The sequence below is a fragment of the Notamacropus eugenii genome, chromosome 5 (genome assembly GCF_028372415.1).
Source record: "Notamacropus eugenii isolate mMacEug1 chromosome 5, mMacEug1.pri_v2, whole genome shotgun sequence".
Taxonomy (NCBI): Eukaryota; Metazoa; Chordata; class Mammalia; order Diprotodontia; family Macropodidae; genus Notamacropus; species Notamacropus eugenii.
Genome location: NC_092876.1, coordinates 236,646,715 through 236,663,814, shown reverse-complemented (window position 1 = coordinate 236,663,814; position 17,100 = coordinate 236,646,715). Strand labels below are relative to the sequence as shown.

The 17,100-nt window shown below is 35.9% G+C and overlaps 1 protein-coding gene across 8 annotated transcripts in view; it reads left to right on the top strand.

Moving 5' to 3' along the window:
• The window catches only part of GPR155 (G protein-coupled receptor 155), a 64,819-nt gene that overhangs the window by 29,437 nt on the left and 18,282 nt on the right, over positions 1-17,100 (top strand). For all 8 annotated transcript variants that reach the window (XM_072612370.1, XM_072612369.1, XM_072612364.1 and 5 more), the window contains 7 exons: positions 497-662; positions 1,880-2,035; positions 5,096-5,179; positions 9,146-9,263; positions 11,282-11,366; positions 11,467-11,557; positions 12,627-12,840. In XM_072612370.1, the coding sequence (XP_072468471.1) occupies positions 497-662; positions 1,880-2,035; positions 5,096-5,179; positions 9,146-9,263; positions 11,282-11,366; positions 11,467-11,557; positions 12,627-12,840 (914 nt within the window). The remainder of the gene's footprint in view (positions 1-496; positions 663-1,879; positions 2,036-5,095; positions 5,180-9,145; positions 9,264-11,281; positions 11,367-11,466; positions 11,558-12,626; positions 12,841-17,100) is intronic.

Here is a 17,100-nt window from a genome sequence, read left to right as displayed (position 1 = left end):
CTATGAATTTATGTCTAGGCTATATCAGTAAGTACCATGTATATTGGTGTTGTGGTGTCAGTTTTTTATATCATTCTTTTGAAGGTTTATTTAAATTTTGATAGGATCACTTTGATTTGCTATTGTTTGGAAATCAGTGGGATCTAGAAATATTTGTATGTTAATTGATTCTTAGCTGTACTGAATTTCAGCATTCCTGCTATCAGTTGTATCAGACAGATCTTGTTCTTAAAAATCCTCAAACAGAAATTTTTGGGGGGGCAGGGCAAGGCAGTTGGAGTTAAGTGACCATCCAGGGTCACATAGCTAATAAGTATCAAGTGTGAACTTAGGTCCTCCCAACTCCAAGGCCAGTGTTCTTTCCACTGTGCCACCTAATTGCCCCTATGTTTTTTATAAAGATAGAAATAGCTACTAATAAAAACATAGAGAAAACGAGGGTGAACTTGGAACTGGCACTGGGTATTACAGTATGAATGACTTATTTTCTTTACAGCCTGGTGATGCCACTTTTGTGTAGAGAAATGGTGGAACTCTTGGACAAGACCGGTGGTATAGTGAACCATACTAGCTTATCCAATTATGCATTTTTATATGGAGTCTTTCCAGTAGCACCAGGAGTGGCTATCTTTGCAACACAGTTCAACATGGAAGTAGAGATTGTATGTACATATTGCTTCAGAAATAGTTCACTTTATAATAGTAGAATAGCTTTTACAGTGTAGAAGTCAACATTATTTTTGTGACTATGTAGCGCAGTGGTGTCACACTTCAATAGAAACAGATCCCTGTGGGCCATATATTAACTTAGAAAACCACAAATTAACATCATTTATGATGGGTTTTTTTTTGTCTTGTTAAACATTTTCCGGTTACATTTTAATCTAGTTTGGACAGCATTTAGGAGTGGGTTTTGAGTTTGACACCTCTGGTTTAAAGTGTACATTACTGATGTGGCAAATACCTGAGATGTATATTAAGTGTGTATATGCATTATATATGCAGAAATAGTATTTTTCCTGTGTATGAAAAAGTATTGTAAAATAATTCATCTTTATTCAGATTCTATCTTGAGCCATTTTGAACTTTGTTTCTACCTTCTTAATTTTGAATTTTTGATAATTATATTTAAGTACATTATAGGAAAGAAAATTTTCAGTGTTTGAGATATCAGTTTTGTAAACATAAATAATGTATGTAAAAGTTTTATAACCACAGAATACTATATAAGTGTAAATTATGACCAATATGATATAGATATAAAACTCTTAAATTCAATATGATACAACAAATATGCCTAACACTCATGCTGTTCTAATTTTAAATTATTATCAGTGATCTAGAGTAATATGTATAAACTTGTCACCTTCTAAAACATTGGTCAAAAAAGTTTTGAAGTAGTATGAATGAATATTGTTCTTCAAGGAAACATGCCAGATAATGTTCTTGACAATTAAGTGTTAGAGATATCCTTTTTTTTAAAAGGTAATTTTCCCTTTAAAAACAAGATGTCTAAAGTCTGCATTTCAGTTACCATATAAGTTCTGAAAACTACATAGGAACTTCTTTAAATATTTGGTTAATACCAAAAAATACAGGATATATTAGCAATTAACAGTGAAATTTTATGCTGTATGTTTAGTATAAATATAAAATTGAATGTTAAAGATTACAGAAATGAACTGTAGAAAACGAATTTGTCTAGTTTCTTTTCAATGGAACCAAAGAAAAGATTATTGAATTAGTATCTGCATTCTGCATTTTTAGGAAATTTGACATTTGTTTTAGATTTCATTTGGTATTCTCTGGAAACAAAGTTTGTTTTGATATTTTTAAGCAGAATTGTGAATCTTTCCCCATTTGGATCTCTAATTTGCAGGTGACCTCAGGGATGGTGATAAGTACTTTTGTGTCGGCACCAATCATGTATGTTTCTGCATGGTTACTAACCATTCCCTCCATGGATCCAAAGCCCATGGCATATGCCATCCAGAATGTTAGTTTTGATATAAGTATCGTCAGCTTGGTCTCTTTGGTAAGTAACAAAATAAAAATGAGATGACAAACAGAAAATAATGTCAGAGGCAACTTCATTCATTCATTCATTCATTCATTCATTTATTTTTAGTTTTCAACAATCACTTCCATATGTTTTAAATTTTCTTCCACCTTTCCCCCTTCCCCAAGACAGCATGCAGCCTTATATGGGTTCTACACATATATTCTTATTAAAGATATTTTCACATTAGTCATGTTACATAGGAGAATTAAAATGAATGGGAGAAACCAGGAGAAAAACTAAAACATAAACAGAAGAGAAAATAGCCTTATTCATTCTGCATTCCAATTCTATAGCTTTTTCTCTGAGTGTGGATGGCATTTTGCATTAAGAGTCCTTTGTAAATGTTTTAGGTCCTTGCATTGCTGTGAAGGGTTAAGTCTATCAGAAACAGTACTTGCACACTGTGGCTATTACTGTGTATAATGTTCTCTTGGTTCAGTTCTTTTCACTCAGCATCAGTTCACATAAGTCCTTCCAGGCCTCTCTGAAGTCTTCTTGTTCATCATTTCTTGTAGCACAATTGTATTCCCTTACATTCATATACCACAACTTGTTCAGCCATTCCCTAATTGATGGTCATCCCCTCAGTTTCTAGTTCTTGGCCACCACAAAAAGAGCTGCTATAAATAATTTTGTACATGTGGGTCTTTTTCCCATTTTTATGATCTTTTTGGGATACAGCCCTAGAAGCAATATTGCTGGGTCAAAGGGTGTGCACATTATTATAGCCCTTTGGGCATAGTTCCAAATTGCTTTCCAGAATGATTGGATTAGCTCACAGCTCCACCAGCAGTGAATTAGTGTTCTAACTCTCCCGCATCTTCTCCAACATCTGTCATCTTCCTGTTTTGTCATATTAGCCAATCTGATAGGTGTAATGCGGTACCTCAGAGTTAATTTTGATTTATATCTCTTTAATCAATACTGATTTAGAACATTTTGTATATGTGTATAGTCATCTTTAATTTCTTCCTCTGAAAACTGTCTGGTCATATCCTTTGACCATTTATCAGTTGTGGAATGGTTTGTATTCTGATAAATTTGACTCAGTTCTCTGTATGTTTTAAAAATGAAGCCAAAGGCAACTTTATTATAGAAAGGAATTAGAATAAATTTTCAATTTATTTGAAAATAAAGTTGAGGTTTTTTTTACCTCCCAAGGCAGCAGATTTACAATCAAACACCTGGTTTTGAATCTCAACTTCACTATTTGTGGCCCATCTGATCTTGAGCATGTCATCTTTTAGGTTTCATTTTTCTTAGGTGTGAAAAGATGAGGTTGAACTAGATCAGGGGTGGGGGGAATCTGCAGCCTCGAAGCCACATGTGACCTTATAGGTCCCTGGGTGCAGCTTTTTGACAGAGTCCAAGTTACACAGAACAAATTCTTACTATTAAAGAATGTTTAGAGTTAAATGCAACTTCAAAAGTTATTTTAACCTCCATATCTTAATTTGTTGTGGGTTTTGAGATGTATTTTAAGTTGGATGACATTAGCTGAAGTTAGATGATTGAATGTTTAAGTTTTAGAAGTATTTAAGATTGTTCATCAAATTAAAATTCAGAATGTGACGGACATCTGTAGAAAAACAAAAAAGTATATACTCAATAGGAAAGTATATGTAGAATCTATACAGAATTGTATGCAGTCGTGGGGAGGGAGGGGGGTAGTGGGGAATAGGTGGGGAGGGATAAAATCGCAATTGTATGGCAGTGATTGTTAAGAAAAACAAAAAAGTATTCATAAGTCATAATGTCCTGATTTTAAATCCTGTTTTAAATGCTTGATAAAGAAGAGAAGAATCTGTTGTTTTGTCAACAGAGATACATAGTTGACAAAATGTTGAAATTTCTCTTTTTGTCGTGTTGAGGTTCTTAGAATCTGTGCTGAGTCTTAGGGAAAGGGAATACGTGGATAGCATTGCCATTTGCTTAGTAGTGAGGAACAAAGAAAGTATCCAGATTTAACTGTAGGTTGTCTAAAGAGATGGACTAGGAATTTCTTCATTCAGAGAATAAAGCATGGAGAAGTGTTAAGTTTAGGGTTTAGTGCTATATATGTTTTGATATGCATGTACATAGGGCCTTCGAGGAAAAGCTATCCATAGTTTAGGCACCTGGCAAGCACTTCTCATGTGAGGGCTTGCTGAGCCCTTTTCAGGTCTGCTTATCAACCTGACACTCAAGTTTCACCTGTGGCTCCAAGAAGCTGTAGCATATGCAGTAGCCACACCATGGTAAACCTGAGCAGATGGGCTAAACAAGAGTGAGGGTAACTGATGGGCCACAAACCAATGGGTGTGTTAGGGGAATGTCTACCCCAGGCCTATGAAGACTTCTCCCTGTGGAATGGGCGGATGAGAAGAACTTGTTCCATCTACTCTGAAGGCAGTTGAAACAGGCACTGTGGACTGCTTAGAACTTGGTCAGACATCCAAAATCCCAAGGTCTTCTATCTTACTGCATCTTGGGCCATCACCAGTCATCCTGACTCTTGTCTTGCCACTGGACTTGGATGATTCTGGAAGAGAGAGATAGGTTAACAATGTTGTGTAATTCTGCCTCACTTAAATCCAGTTCACTTGTGAATCAACACATCACCCTGTAATATCATTGGTCGTCTTCAAAAACAAAGCATAAAACAACAACAACAATTAAAGCTTGGCAAGCCCAAAGAACAAAAACAGAAAATGAGAGACTTCACATGTGTAGAAGCTCTGCTCTACCTACAGACATTTAACTAACATGAATTTAATAACAAAAAGTTATCCCTGCCTCTATTCTGTCCACAAAAAATTGAAGTGTAGGGATAATCCAGAAATGGCTCTGGGTATCTGTTTGGTTTAGATATTAGTTACCAAAGGCTCTATTTAAGGGAGAATTTCAGGTAAAAGCATTATATGATTTCTCCAATTTTTTGCTTTAGATTTTACTCTGAAATGAAATAAAAGACTAAAGTAGGGATTTTTAGAAATTAGCTAACTGTACTCAGTTGAAACCATGTTACAAGCTGTTAACCCCTTAATCTTTCAGATCTGGTCACTTGCTGTTCTACTTCTGAGTAAGAAATATAAACAGCTTCCTCACATGCTAACAACCAATTTACTCATTGCTCAGGTTAGTAAACTTACAGGTTTTTAAAGTAAGAATTATTTAAAGATTGCTCTAACTACTGTGAAAGATTATCATCCCCTTAGGAGGAAGAATATTTGCTTGGTTATATTTTCCTAGATCTTTCCTAGTTAAAAAAAAAATCACCAAATTACAGACCAGTTAGAATTTCATGCTTTCATTATTATCTGATATGAATTATTTCAGTATTTATGAATATTTTGAAATGAGGTAGGAACATCTCTAATGGTTCTGAGAATGTTTCCATATCAATTGTTTATTTATTTTTAGTTTTCAACATTCATTTCCACAAGATTTCGAGTTACAGATTTTCTCCCCATCTCTCCCCTTACCCCTACCCCAAAATGTCGCGCATTGTTTGCCTTCTCTTCTATCACACCCTTCCCTTCCCTTGTCCCCATCTTCTCTCTTTTCTTGTAGTGCAAGATATATTTCTATACTCCATTACTTGTATTTCTTATTTCCCAGTTGCATGCAAAAACAGTTCTCAACATTCATTCCTAAATCTTTGAGTTCCAACTTCTCTCCCTCCCTCCCCACACATCCCCATTGTGAAGGCAAGCAAGTCAATATAGGCTGTACATGTGTAGTTATGCAAAAGACTTCCATAATAGTCGTGTTGTGAAAGACTAACTATATTTCCCTCCGTCCTATCCTGTCCCTCATTTAATCTATACTCTCTTTTTGTCCTTGTCCCTTCCCAAAAGTGTTTACTTCTAATTACTCTCTCCTCCCATTTGCCCTCCCTTCTATCATTCCCCCCCCAGCCCACTTATCCCCTTCTCCCCTACCCTCCTGTGGTGTAAGATAGATTTTCATATCAAATTGAGTGTGCATGTTATTCCCTCCTTAAGCAAAATGTGATGAGTAAACTTCATTTTTTCCCTATCACCTCCCCCCTTTTCCCCTCCATTGAAAAAGCCTTTTCTTGCCTCTTTTATGAGAGATAATTTGCCCCATTCCATTCTCCCTTTCTCCTCCCAATATATTCCTCTCTCAACCCCTTAATTTTATTTTTTTTATATCATTCCTTCCTGTTCAACTCATCCTGTGCCCTCTTCTATATGTATATAATTCCTCCAACTACCCAAATACTGAGAAAAGTCTACAAATAGTTTCCAAATACTGTCTTTCAATGTAGGAATGTAAACAGTTCAACTTTAGTAAGTCCCTTCTGATTTCTCCTTCCTATATACCTTTTCATGCTTCTCTTGATTCTTGTGTTTGAAAGTCAGATTTTCTATTCAGCTCTGGTCTTTTCATCACAAATGCTTGAAAGTCTTCTAGTTCACTGAATGACCATTTTTTCTCCTAACATATTATACTCAGTTTTACTGGGTAGGTGGTTCTTGGTTTTAATCCTAGTTCCTTTGACTTCTGCAATATCGTATTCCAAACCCTTCAATCCCTTAAGGTAGAAGCTGCTAGATCCACAATACTCAAATTGTTTCTTTCTAGCTGCTTGCATTATTTTCTCCTTGACTTGGGAATTCTAGAATCTGGCTACAATATTCCTGGGAGTTTTTCTTTTTGGTTCTCTTTCAGAAAGTGATCGGTGGATTCTTTCAATATTTATTTTACCCTTTGGTTCTAGAATATCAGGGCAGTTTTCCTTGATAATTTCATGAAAGATGATGTCTAGGCTCTTTTTTTGATCATGGCTCTCAGGTAGCCCCATAATTTTAAAGTTGTCTCTCCTGGATCTATTTTCCAGGTCAGTTGCTTTTCCAGTGAGATATTTCACATTGTCTTTTATTTTTTCATTCTTTTGGTTTTTGTTTTGTAATTTCTTGATTTCTCATAAAGTCATTAACTTCCATCTGCTCCATTCTAATTTTTAAAGAACTATTTTCTTCAGTGAGCTTTTGAACTTCCTTTTCCATTTGGCTAATTCTGCTTTTTAAAGCATTCTTCTCCTCATTGGCTTTTTGGACCTCTTTTGCCATTTGAGTTAGTCTATTTTTAAAGGTGTTATTTTCTTCAGCATTTTTATGGGTCTCCTTTAGCAAGCTGTTGACTTGCCTTTCATGATTTTCTTGCATCACTCTCATTTCTCTTCCCAATATTTCCTCTACCTCTCTTACTTGATTTTCAAAATCTCTTTTGAGTTCTTCCATGGCCTGAAACCATTGCAAATTTATTTTGGAGGTTTTGGATGAAGAAGCCTTGACTTTGATGTCTTCCTCTGATGGTATGCTTTGTTCTTTCTCATCTGAAAGGATGGAGGAAAATACCTGTTCACTAAGAAAGTAACCTTCTATAGTCTTATTTTTTTCCCCCCTTTTTGGAGCGTTTTCCCAGCTAGTTACTTGACATTTGAATCCTTTGTCAAGTGGAGGGTATTCTCTAGGGACCTGTAAGTTCTCAGTTCCTGCAAGGTGGCACAATCAAGGGAGAGGAGTTTACTCCTCTCCTGGCCTGTGCTCTGGTCTGGAAGCAACCACAAGCTTTCCTACCCAGGATCCGTGAGTAGGGTTCCCTCTCCACAACCACCTCCAGCACCACTGCACCAGGCTAGTGCTCCTCCTCACCCCAGGGCTGAGATTCAGATCAGTGGCTTGATTCCCCCAGGGTCTTTAGGCCCCGAGGGCTCAAAAAATGAACTTTGCAGCTGCCTGGGCCTGGGACTAAGGCAGGACCCTGCTCCCTTCTCACCCGGGTGAAAGAGCTTTCTCACTGACCTTTGAAGTTGTCTCTGGCATTTGTGGGTTGAAGAATCTGGGAACCTGCAGCTGCTACCCAGGATTCTGCGCCCTGAAGCCTGTTCCAGTCCTATCCCTGCCTTGCCCGCATGGGCTTGCACTCTGTGTGCTGGGCTCCACTGTGAGCCCAGTGTGATAAACCTTTCCTGTCAGTCTTCCAGGCTGCCTTGGGCTGGAAATTTCTTTCATTCTGTTGTTCTGTGACTTCTGCTTCTCTCGAATTTGTTTAGAGTCATTTTTACAGGTATTTTATGGAATTCAGGGGGAGAACTACAGCAGGTCTGTTCTTCTACTCTGCCATCTTGGCTCTGCCCCCAAATGTTTTCATATTAAGAAGGTCATTGCAGCTTAGCAACCTGGGTGCCCCTAGCCTTTTGTCAGTCTCTCTCTTTCTCTTTCTCTCTGCAAAGATGAAACTGCCTATAGGCAGCAAATAAAAGCATGGACAGCTAGAGTCTTGTGGCTTGTGTTATACTCTGGTTTTCAGAGCTGGTCTTCTTGAAAGGGGAAAGTATGTATATCAAGATCTCTTCAGGGCAGAGAAGTATGGCTCTAGGGATCTAGTGTTCCCAGGTAGCTTTCACTACATGACTCTGTTCCACCCTGATGTACGTTCCTGAAAAAGTCTTGGTACTATGCTTTAAACTGCCTAAATTCTTGAGCAAGAAAACACTGAAGGATCTGGGAGAAAATGATCTGTATTACAAGGTTGGTAACTGCTGTACCTTCATAATTCTCTTAGACATACTTGTGTAAAAGGTCTTAGTACCTCAACAATGAGAAAACTGTGGTCCTATTATTTGTGAGATAATTGAATTGTGAAAAACAAAACTTTCAAATTATTGTATTTCTAGTTGAATCTGTTATAAATGACAATTTAAATGAATATTAACACTATGTAAAAATTTTTTTTAGTGTTATTTGGAAGAAATTTGATAGGATTTGGACAGAAAGTTGATACTTAAAACCAAGCTCATTGTCAGTTTTTATTGAGTATATCATTGATTTAATAGATTTTTATCACACTCTACAGCATACTGAAATTTAGCGATAAATATTTTAGTCGCTGTTCAATAGTAATTAAAAGTAAATGTGTATAATATGACCTTTACTGCTAATGCAACTTGCACAGGTATGACTGACTATTCATAATGGAAAGCTTTTCTTTTGTATTAACATGTTACAGTTTTCTTTAATGAGGACTAAATTTTGTTTTGTTTTGTTTTTTTAAATAAATCTTTGTCCACAGTCTATTGTCTGTGCTGGAATGATGATGTGGAATTTTGTTAAAGAGAAAAATTTTGTTGGACAAATTCTGGTGTTTGTTCTGTTATATAGTTCTCTCTATAGCACCTACTTATGGACAGGTGAGTTGTAATATGAATAGAAGTTGTTTGTGTTTTGAATTAATGAACAAATAAAAAGCTTTTATTAATAAGCACTTAATATGCCAAGTACTACGCTAAATGATGGGGAAACAGATATGAGTAGAGGCAGTCCTTTACCTGGATTCAGGAGAATGGTGGCCAATGAGGGAGGTTTTGTTTTGAAAATTTTCAAGGATGAGAAGTGGAGCTGTAGGTGAGCAGTAGCATTGGTAGTATTGATTTGATTATGGTTCCAGAACTAAAAAGCAGCTGGTGGGGGGGTGAGGGCAGCTGGTAAGGCATTGTAGTGCCTGCTAGGAATATATAGACCTATTAAAATCAAAACAGATGTGGCAAGGAACTAGAAGAGGAGAGAGAGAGAGGAAAGGCAGAATGGTAGTGAAACTAATATTAAGATTGATTTTTTTTTTAAATGTGGGTAACAAACTGGCTATTAAAGTATTCCCAAAGGAGGAGTTCCTAAATAATTTGGGCAAAGTGAATTATTTAGATTTGGAAAAGTGTGAAGTCATCTAGTCCACTTGAGTCATTTTAAAAATGACACTACTCAGGTGTAGGTTAAGTGACAATCTACAAGAAAAATTTCTTCACTCTTTGAATTATATTCAGAAGGAAAAATCTTAGAACTAGTCATTTAATTGGTCATTTATTGTACACAACATAGAATCTTGGACAGACTCTCTGAGTCTTAGTTTCTTCACCTGTAAAATGAAAGGTTTGTACATGGTGATCTGTATGTAAGGTCTCTTCCGACTCTCAATGCTAGTTCTGAGTTGATAGCCCATAGTGTACATGCCAGTGGTGATCTACAAAATAAATTGAGGTGGCAAAGCTGAAGTTAATCTTGGGCAAAATTGTGAAGTAGTCAGAATTTCCTTTTGAGACTTTCTTCTGGGTTCATTTGAATTTTTAAAAGGAACTCTGAATATTTAAAATGGGAATTGGGTTATTAGTGTAGTGTAAATAATGCTGAATTTGGGGTCAGAGGATTTTATTTCAAATAATTCCAGCTCTCATTTACTACCTGTGCAATTTTGAGCAAGTCATTTAACTTTTTTAGCCCTCAATTTTCTCCTCTGTGTAATGAGATAGTTGGACTAAATGACCTCCAGGTCTCCTTCAGCTCAAATTTATGCTCCTAATAATTCTAGGGAAGTGGACTTCAAGGCCTTCTTTACTTCCTAGGAGATCATTCTGTTACCATGAAGTTATAGAATGACTTATGCCAAGTAAGTGAGAGTATTCTGAGGATGTTCCCCTCCTTTTTACTTTCTCTCATCATTTCATTAGTTGGAGCTATGCTTCTGCTGGTCCCAAGTGGTAAGGAGTAACATGTAAATAGCTAGTACCACTCCCCTTCCCCCAACCCCACTCAGAAAATGACTCTCGGTGTATTAATTACTTCTGAAAGATTACTAACCCTTGATTAGTTTCATCTCTGATTAGTTTTTCCAAAGTAATCTCTAATCCCTCTATAGGGGATGATCAGCTACATACTGAGGACAAAGAAACTGCCCACACTTGCCAAAAGTAGCGCTAGAAATTTTTTAGGAATTAGATTTTGGACAGTGTGTGAAAAGCATATCTGGAAGACAAAAGGTACCTCAAAGTTCATCTAATCCACGCCTACCTAAACCAGAAATCTCTTTTATACCATCTCTGACCAGTATTCCCTAAGGGTGATGGAATATCACCTACTTTAGACATCTTGAATGACATGGTTTCAGAATCAAGTTAATAGGAAAGCAACAGTACTTATGTTTTTTACCGTGGCATTTTTGGATTTTGAGACTCCACTACTGTACTCAGTAGTGTTATTTAATTTTTAGTTGCAATCGTTTTGTGCACTGAAAGTTGTCAAAAAGCAAAATGCTAAAATGGAGGCTCATTTTACAGCTTACTACTTCTCTTGGTTTAACTGAAAAGTGGTTTTAATCCTTGTTCATACTTACCACATAGTTGACAAATTTTCATTTTTTGAAACATTTTGTTCATAGGGCTTCTATCAATTTCTTTGTTTCTGTTGAAGAAGAAAGAGGCAATACAGATTCCTGTAGGAATTATTATTATCTCTGGATGGGGGTGAGTTGGTAGCTTTCTTTCTGCTTAATAGCTTTTCATATACACAGTTGCTATTCAGATGCCTCTTTTCTGTCTCTCCTCCTTCTCTTTGGTCTTACAGCATTCCTGCCCTTCTCGTGGGTGTTCTTTTGATTGCTGGAAAACATAATGGTGATAGCATTGACTCTGCCTTTTTTTACGGGAAAGACCAGGTAAGAAGAGAATTTAAGAAAAATCTTTGCATCTTATGAACATCTTCCAATTTAAGGTCCAAAACCTCATACAACCTGGGGACAGAAGACCAGGGTTCGTATAACACCTGAAATATATGCTATCTGTATAACTGTAGGCAAGTTACCAAACCTCTCTAGGCCTCAGTTTCTTCATCTGTAAAATGAGGCATTGCATATAGTGATCTCTTAAGGTCCTTTTCAGCTCTCATTTTATGGTCCTCTAATCCTTAAAAAATGCTGGCAGCATTTAATATAAACAGCTTTAGCTATCTCAGATGAATTTAAGTAAATTATACTTCAATTAGCACCTTTCACTTAGATTAGTCAAAACAGGTGTCATGAATACTTTGCATTTGTATAATTGTTTTTAGCTGAGTTCTCAAAGGCTTTAACAATTATTTAGCTCTCTTAAATGGGCATGATTTAAGTATGATCTGTGTAAAGCCATCTAGTGGGTCAACAGTAATAAAACCCAAGTTCCTGACTTTTAAGTCATTTTTAGATGAGAATTTAAAAGATAAAAATTTTTAGAGGAGAAAAATACTTGAAAGTTGAAAATTAACCTTGGTGGATCCTGTTAGAGGAAGGAGGAAAGAAGGATATGTAAAAGAATTGAGGGACTGAAAGACCGAGGAGTTGTTCGCCTTGTGAATGAATAGATGTCATTTATTTCAGAAGGTAGGTCTGCAATACTGAGAAAAACACCCTGAAAGAGGGGGTAATTTGGTTTCCAAATAACTTGTGTGTTTTGTTTGTTTGGGGTTTTTTTGGTGTCACAGGAATCTTTATCAATCAATATTTTTAAATACCTATTTGATAAAAGCATACCAGTAAAACAGTTGGATTGCTACAATGAAAAGCAGAATAGCATAAATGTTATGCTTTGAATCAGTTAATCAGAAATCTTTCATTCATAAAAGAAAATTCTAAATCATTTTGAACTGTGAATAAGTGTTTAATTTTGTATTTGTTTTTGTATCTTAACATACTAAGATTTTTAATATGTTGTGAAAAGAGTGTTATAACTCCTTTTTTCTAACTCTGACAGATGATCACCACAGCAGTCACCCTGTTTTGTAGCATATTAATATCTGGCATATCACTGATGTGTATGAACCAGAGTACACAGGAAGGGAATTATGAGGGATTGGATCATCGTTCTCAGAACAGCAAAGCAGGGGAGGCTGAAAGTACTGCTGTTGAGGAGAGTCCAGTGCCAGAAAATGAACCACAACCTTTTACAAGTTCTACTCTAGAAAGAAGTATGTCCCTTCAACATAAATCAGTGTTTATGTTTTTATACTTTATAAAGCTTTGTCTTCAAGGGCCGTAACTGACTTGCCTTGAGTATTCTAGGTATTCATTCATCATGTAGGGAGCTTGGACAAATGTAATTAGGAAACATTTAATCACATTAATTGATTATTTTGCTTATAGTTCTGTGTGGAAAATCATTTGTTGAACTTTAGGACTTAGAATTTACATTCTGAAAAATATATTGACTGAGAGTGGATTCTAAATGAAATTCACATATACTTAGAAAATTCCACTATATTATCTTTTGGGCAACAGGAGTGACTGAAATAAGTCAGAGGTCTGGTATAAAAATTATTTCAATTGGCAATAGAAGTGTAACTGGTTATGAACCTAACTAGTAAAATAATACCTGTTTATCAATAGTAGTCCAGATTGAGCATTAGCTTTACTACGTATATATCAGGAATGCAGAATTGGAATACTGTTTTTATGTATTCATTAGAGGATGTAAAGATTTCATAGACTTAACACTCTAGGAAATGGATTATATTTCATTACTGAGGGTTTGTGACTGATAGGTCAATAATGCCAAATGGTAAAATTCTGATGTCAGTAAATAAAGAACAAAAAGAGAGATAAAGAGGTATGAGATAAGAAGGAAGATGTTTTACCTTCTCCATCTTTTGAAAAAGAAAGAAAAGGGGAAGAAAAACCACACACTGGCAACTTTGTCTAAAATGGGATTTTCATAGAGAAGAGAAAAGGAAAAAGAAAGGGATTAAGTGAGATAAGACTTCTCTGTTAGTTAAGTTCTTTGGGTAGTTTAAGAAGTATGCCTTAAATTAATAGTTTTCATTTTGCATCTATACTTCAGCTAATATGACATTATTAAAAAGATGGAGGGAGGAGATAATCCTGTTGCTCAAAAAATCTTAATAGTAGCTAGCATTATATAATGCCTTAAGGTTTGCAGAGTTCTTTTACAAATATTATCTTACTTTATGCTTACAGCATTCCTGAGAGGTAGGGCCTATTATTATTTCCTTTTTACAATTGAGGAAACTGAGACAGAGGAAAAGTGACTTGTCCAGGGTGGGATTTGAATTCAGATCTTCCTGACTCCCAAGTTCAGTAGCTCTGTGTACAAGTAATTAATGTAATAGATCAGTGGTGTAAAACTCAGATAAAAATAGATCTATGCAGGCCTCTTGAGTTAGAAAGCCACAAATGACCATTATCTGTGTTGAATTTTATTTTTATTTATTTTGTTAAACATTTCCCAATTCCATTTTTTTCACACATATATATTTCTTAAACATAGAATATTTACTTAATGATAAGGCAAAAGCAAGAATAATCATAACATTATAGTAATTCAGTATAAGGCAAATAAAATGATAATCAAAGCATGATAGTTCTGGGTTACATTCTCCCATCAATATATTCAGTGTTCATGTGAGAGTGGGCACTTGCTTACAAAAACCTAGCAGGAAATGCTATGAGTAAAGAAAATCCACATGCCCAAATAGCCATTTATGACTCTTGACTGTAGGATCTGATTTCCTTGATCCTTTCAGGAACAATACCACATAAATTTGTTTTCTGATAAATGCTCACCTTCTGCTCTTTACCACTTTTGTATGAGGCAAATCTGTTCCACTTATGCTCTTGAACTGATGAAAGATTTATAAGTTCTTTCATTCACAATTGCCATTTAGAGGGCATTGAGAAAATATTTTTCCTTTCTGGTTTTTAATTTAATTTTTTTACTCTGGATTTAACAAGCACTAAATAAAATGAGCATTTCCATATAAGAACTGAGATAGATTATATAGGCAACTCTGAATCTGTTTTATGTACAACTTCCTTTTCCTTTTAAGTATGTGACTTAAACATTTAATTTTCAAAGTTGTCCTGTTCGTGTTTCCCTCTTCTGTGAATTTTAAAAATGCTTCAGTGGCCCTCTTTTCCTTTTAATTAGACAACTCTATTGCCAATTCTCTTCTCTCTTCCATCTTTTCCCACAATTTTTTTTAAAAAGAAAAATGAAATATTTATAGCAAATATGCATAGTAAATCAAAATAAATTCTCTTGTTGACTGTGTTTGAAAATGTCTCATTGGATGTACCTTGCATCCATCACCTCTCTGTCAGAAAGTGGGCAACATGCTTCATCAGTCCTTTAGAATCTTGCAAACAATTAGAATTTTAAAATCATTTGATGTGGTTTGTGTCAGGGTTGTTATTGTTGTATAAATTGTTCTCTTAGTCTGCACCAATTCATACAAGTATTTTCAGGTTTCTCAGAAATAATTCATGTCATCATTTCTCATAAAGCCACAATATTAATAAACCATAAACCGTGCATGATCTCTTTGTTCAGCCATTCTCCCGGCTGATAGATATCCCCTTTGTTTCCAGTTCTTTGCTATAATAAAAAAGAACTGATGTAAATATGTTTGTACATATGGATCTTTTTCCTCTTTCTTTGATCTTTTCAGGTCTAGAAATGATATTTCTGGGTCAAAGTTAAATGATTTGGGGGGGGGGGATGGAGATGGGATGGGACATCATTCTAAATTGCTTTCTAGAATGCTTGTATCAATTCGCATCTCCCCAACAGTACTTGTTTTTCCTGCAGCCCATCTAACATTTATCATTTCCCTTTTTGTCATTTTTGTTGGTATAATGATAAAACCTCAGAATTGGTTTAATTTGTATTTCTCTTTTTATTAGTGATTTGCAGCATTTTTTCACATCTCAATTATGTTTTAATCTGGTGCAGGCAACCCTGGCTAGGAGTTCAACATCTCTGTAATAGATCACTGATAAAAATCTATTCAGAAAGCTAAAACTATAAATTTCTTTAAATTGCTTCCATGTTTGGCTATATTGTACTAAACAAGTGAATTTTCTCTGGAAAGGAGGCTAATTAAATTTTTTTTAATTTAATTTTAATTAATTTAAAACCTTTAAAAAACTAAAACCCGTGATTTATAATAAGGAATATCCAGGTAAATCTTTACTAGCTGTTTCCAAGAAAGCTTTAGTAACAATTATTGAAGATAAAGGGGGCTGCTAGGTGGCACAGTAGATAAGAGTGCTGCCAGGCCTGAAGTCAGGAAGATTCATCTACCTGAGTTCAGACTTGACCTCAGACACTTAATAGCTGTGTGACCCTGGGTGAGTTCCTTAACCCTGTTTGCCTCAGCTTCCTCTTCTGTAAGATGAGCTGGAGAAGGAAATGGTAAACCATTCTAGAATCTTTGCCTAGAAAACCCCAAATGGGGTCACAGAGTCAGACACAACTGAAATGACCAAACACTGCTGATAAAATAAAACTGAACTCATTTTAGGAGCAAGATGTACCAACCTGAGTCCACTCAAAAAAAACCTAAATATTGCGTATAATGTGTGCCATTATAACTAAGTGGAAGTTTATTTATTTAAACATAGCATTGAACCATATGTAATCTTTTTACCTGCCAGGGACTTGAGGGACTGTCCATTCTGTATTTCTACCAGAAGCTGCTTCCTTTCTGTAGAATCTCCCAGGTAGCTGAGTTCCTGCTTACTCATGTCTTTCTGGCACTCCTGAGCTCACTCCTTTTTAGGGCCAGTTAGTGATGTTGAGGAGGAAGGCAGCCTCTTGTAAATGTTGCCTGGTGGTGGTACTTATTCTTGCATCAGGAATTGTGAGGAGCAAGTTTCTTTATAGAATTTCACAATTGAAAAGATGATCACAGTGATTCCATCTGACCTTCCTCACTTTTTAGAGATGGAAATTAAAGCCCTGAGAAGTGATGTGACTCACCAGTGATCACACAGGCCTGAATTCAAAACTGGAGCCTCAGCCCCACTCCTGTAGTTCCTCTGTCCCACTCTCTTCTTCATGACAACCTTTCACATCTGAAAGGCTGCCGTGGTATTCAATATCATCATCAGCCTCGATTTCTTCATCTGTAAAGCATGGCTGATAATATCTGTATCTTCCAGGATTATCATAAAGATTAAATGAAGTAATAGTTTTGCAGACTTGCAAATTATATAAATGATATAATATTTGTGACGTGTTTAGTGTAGTGCCTAACACAGAGTAGGCACTTAATAACTGCTTCTTTCCTTCCTTCCTTTTCTAGGAGGCAACTAGGTAGTGCAGAGGACAGAGTGCTGAATCTGGAGTCAGGAAGACCTGAGTTCAGATCTGGCATCAGATTCTTACTGGCTTTGTGACCATGAAAAAAATCACTTCACCTCTGCCTCAT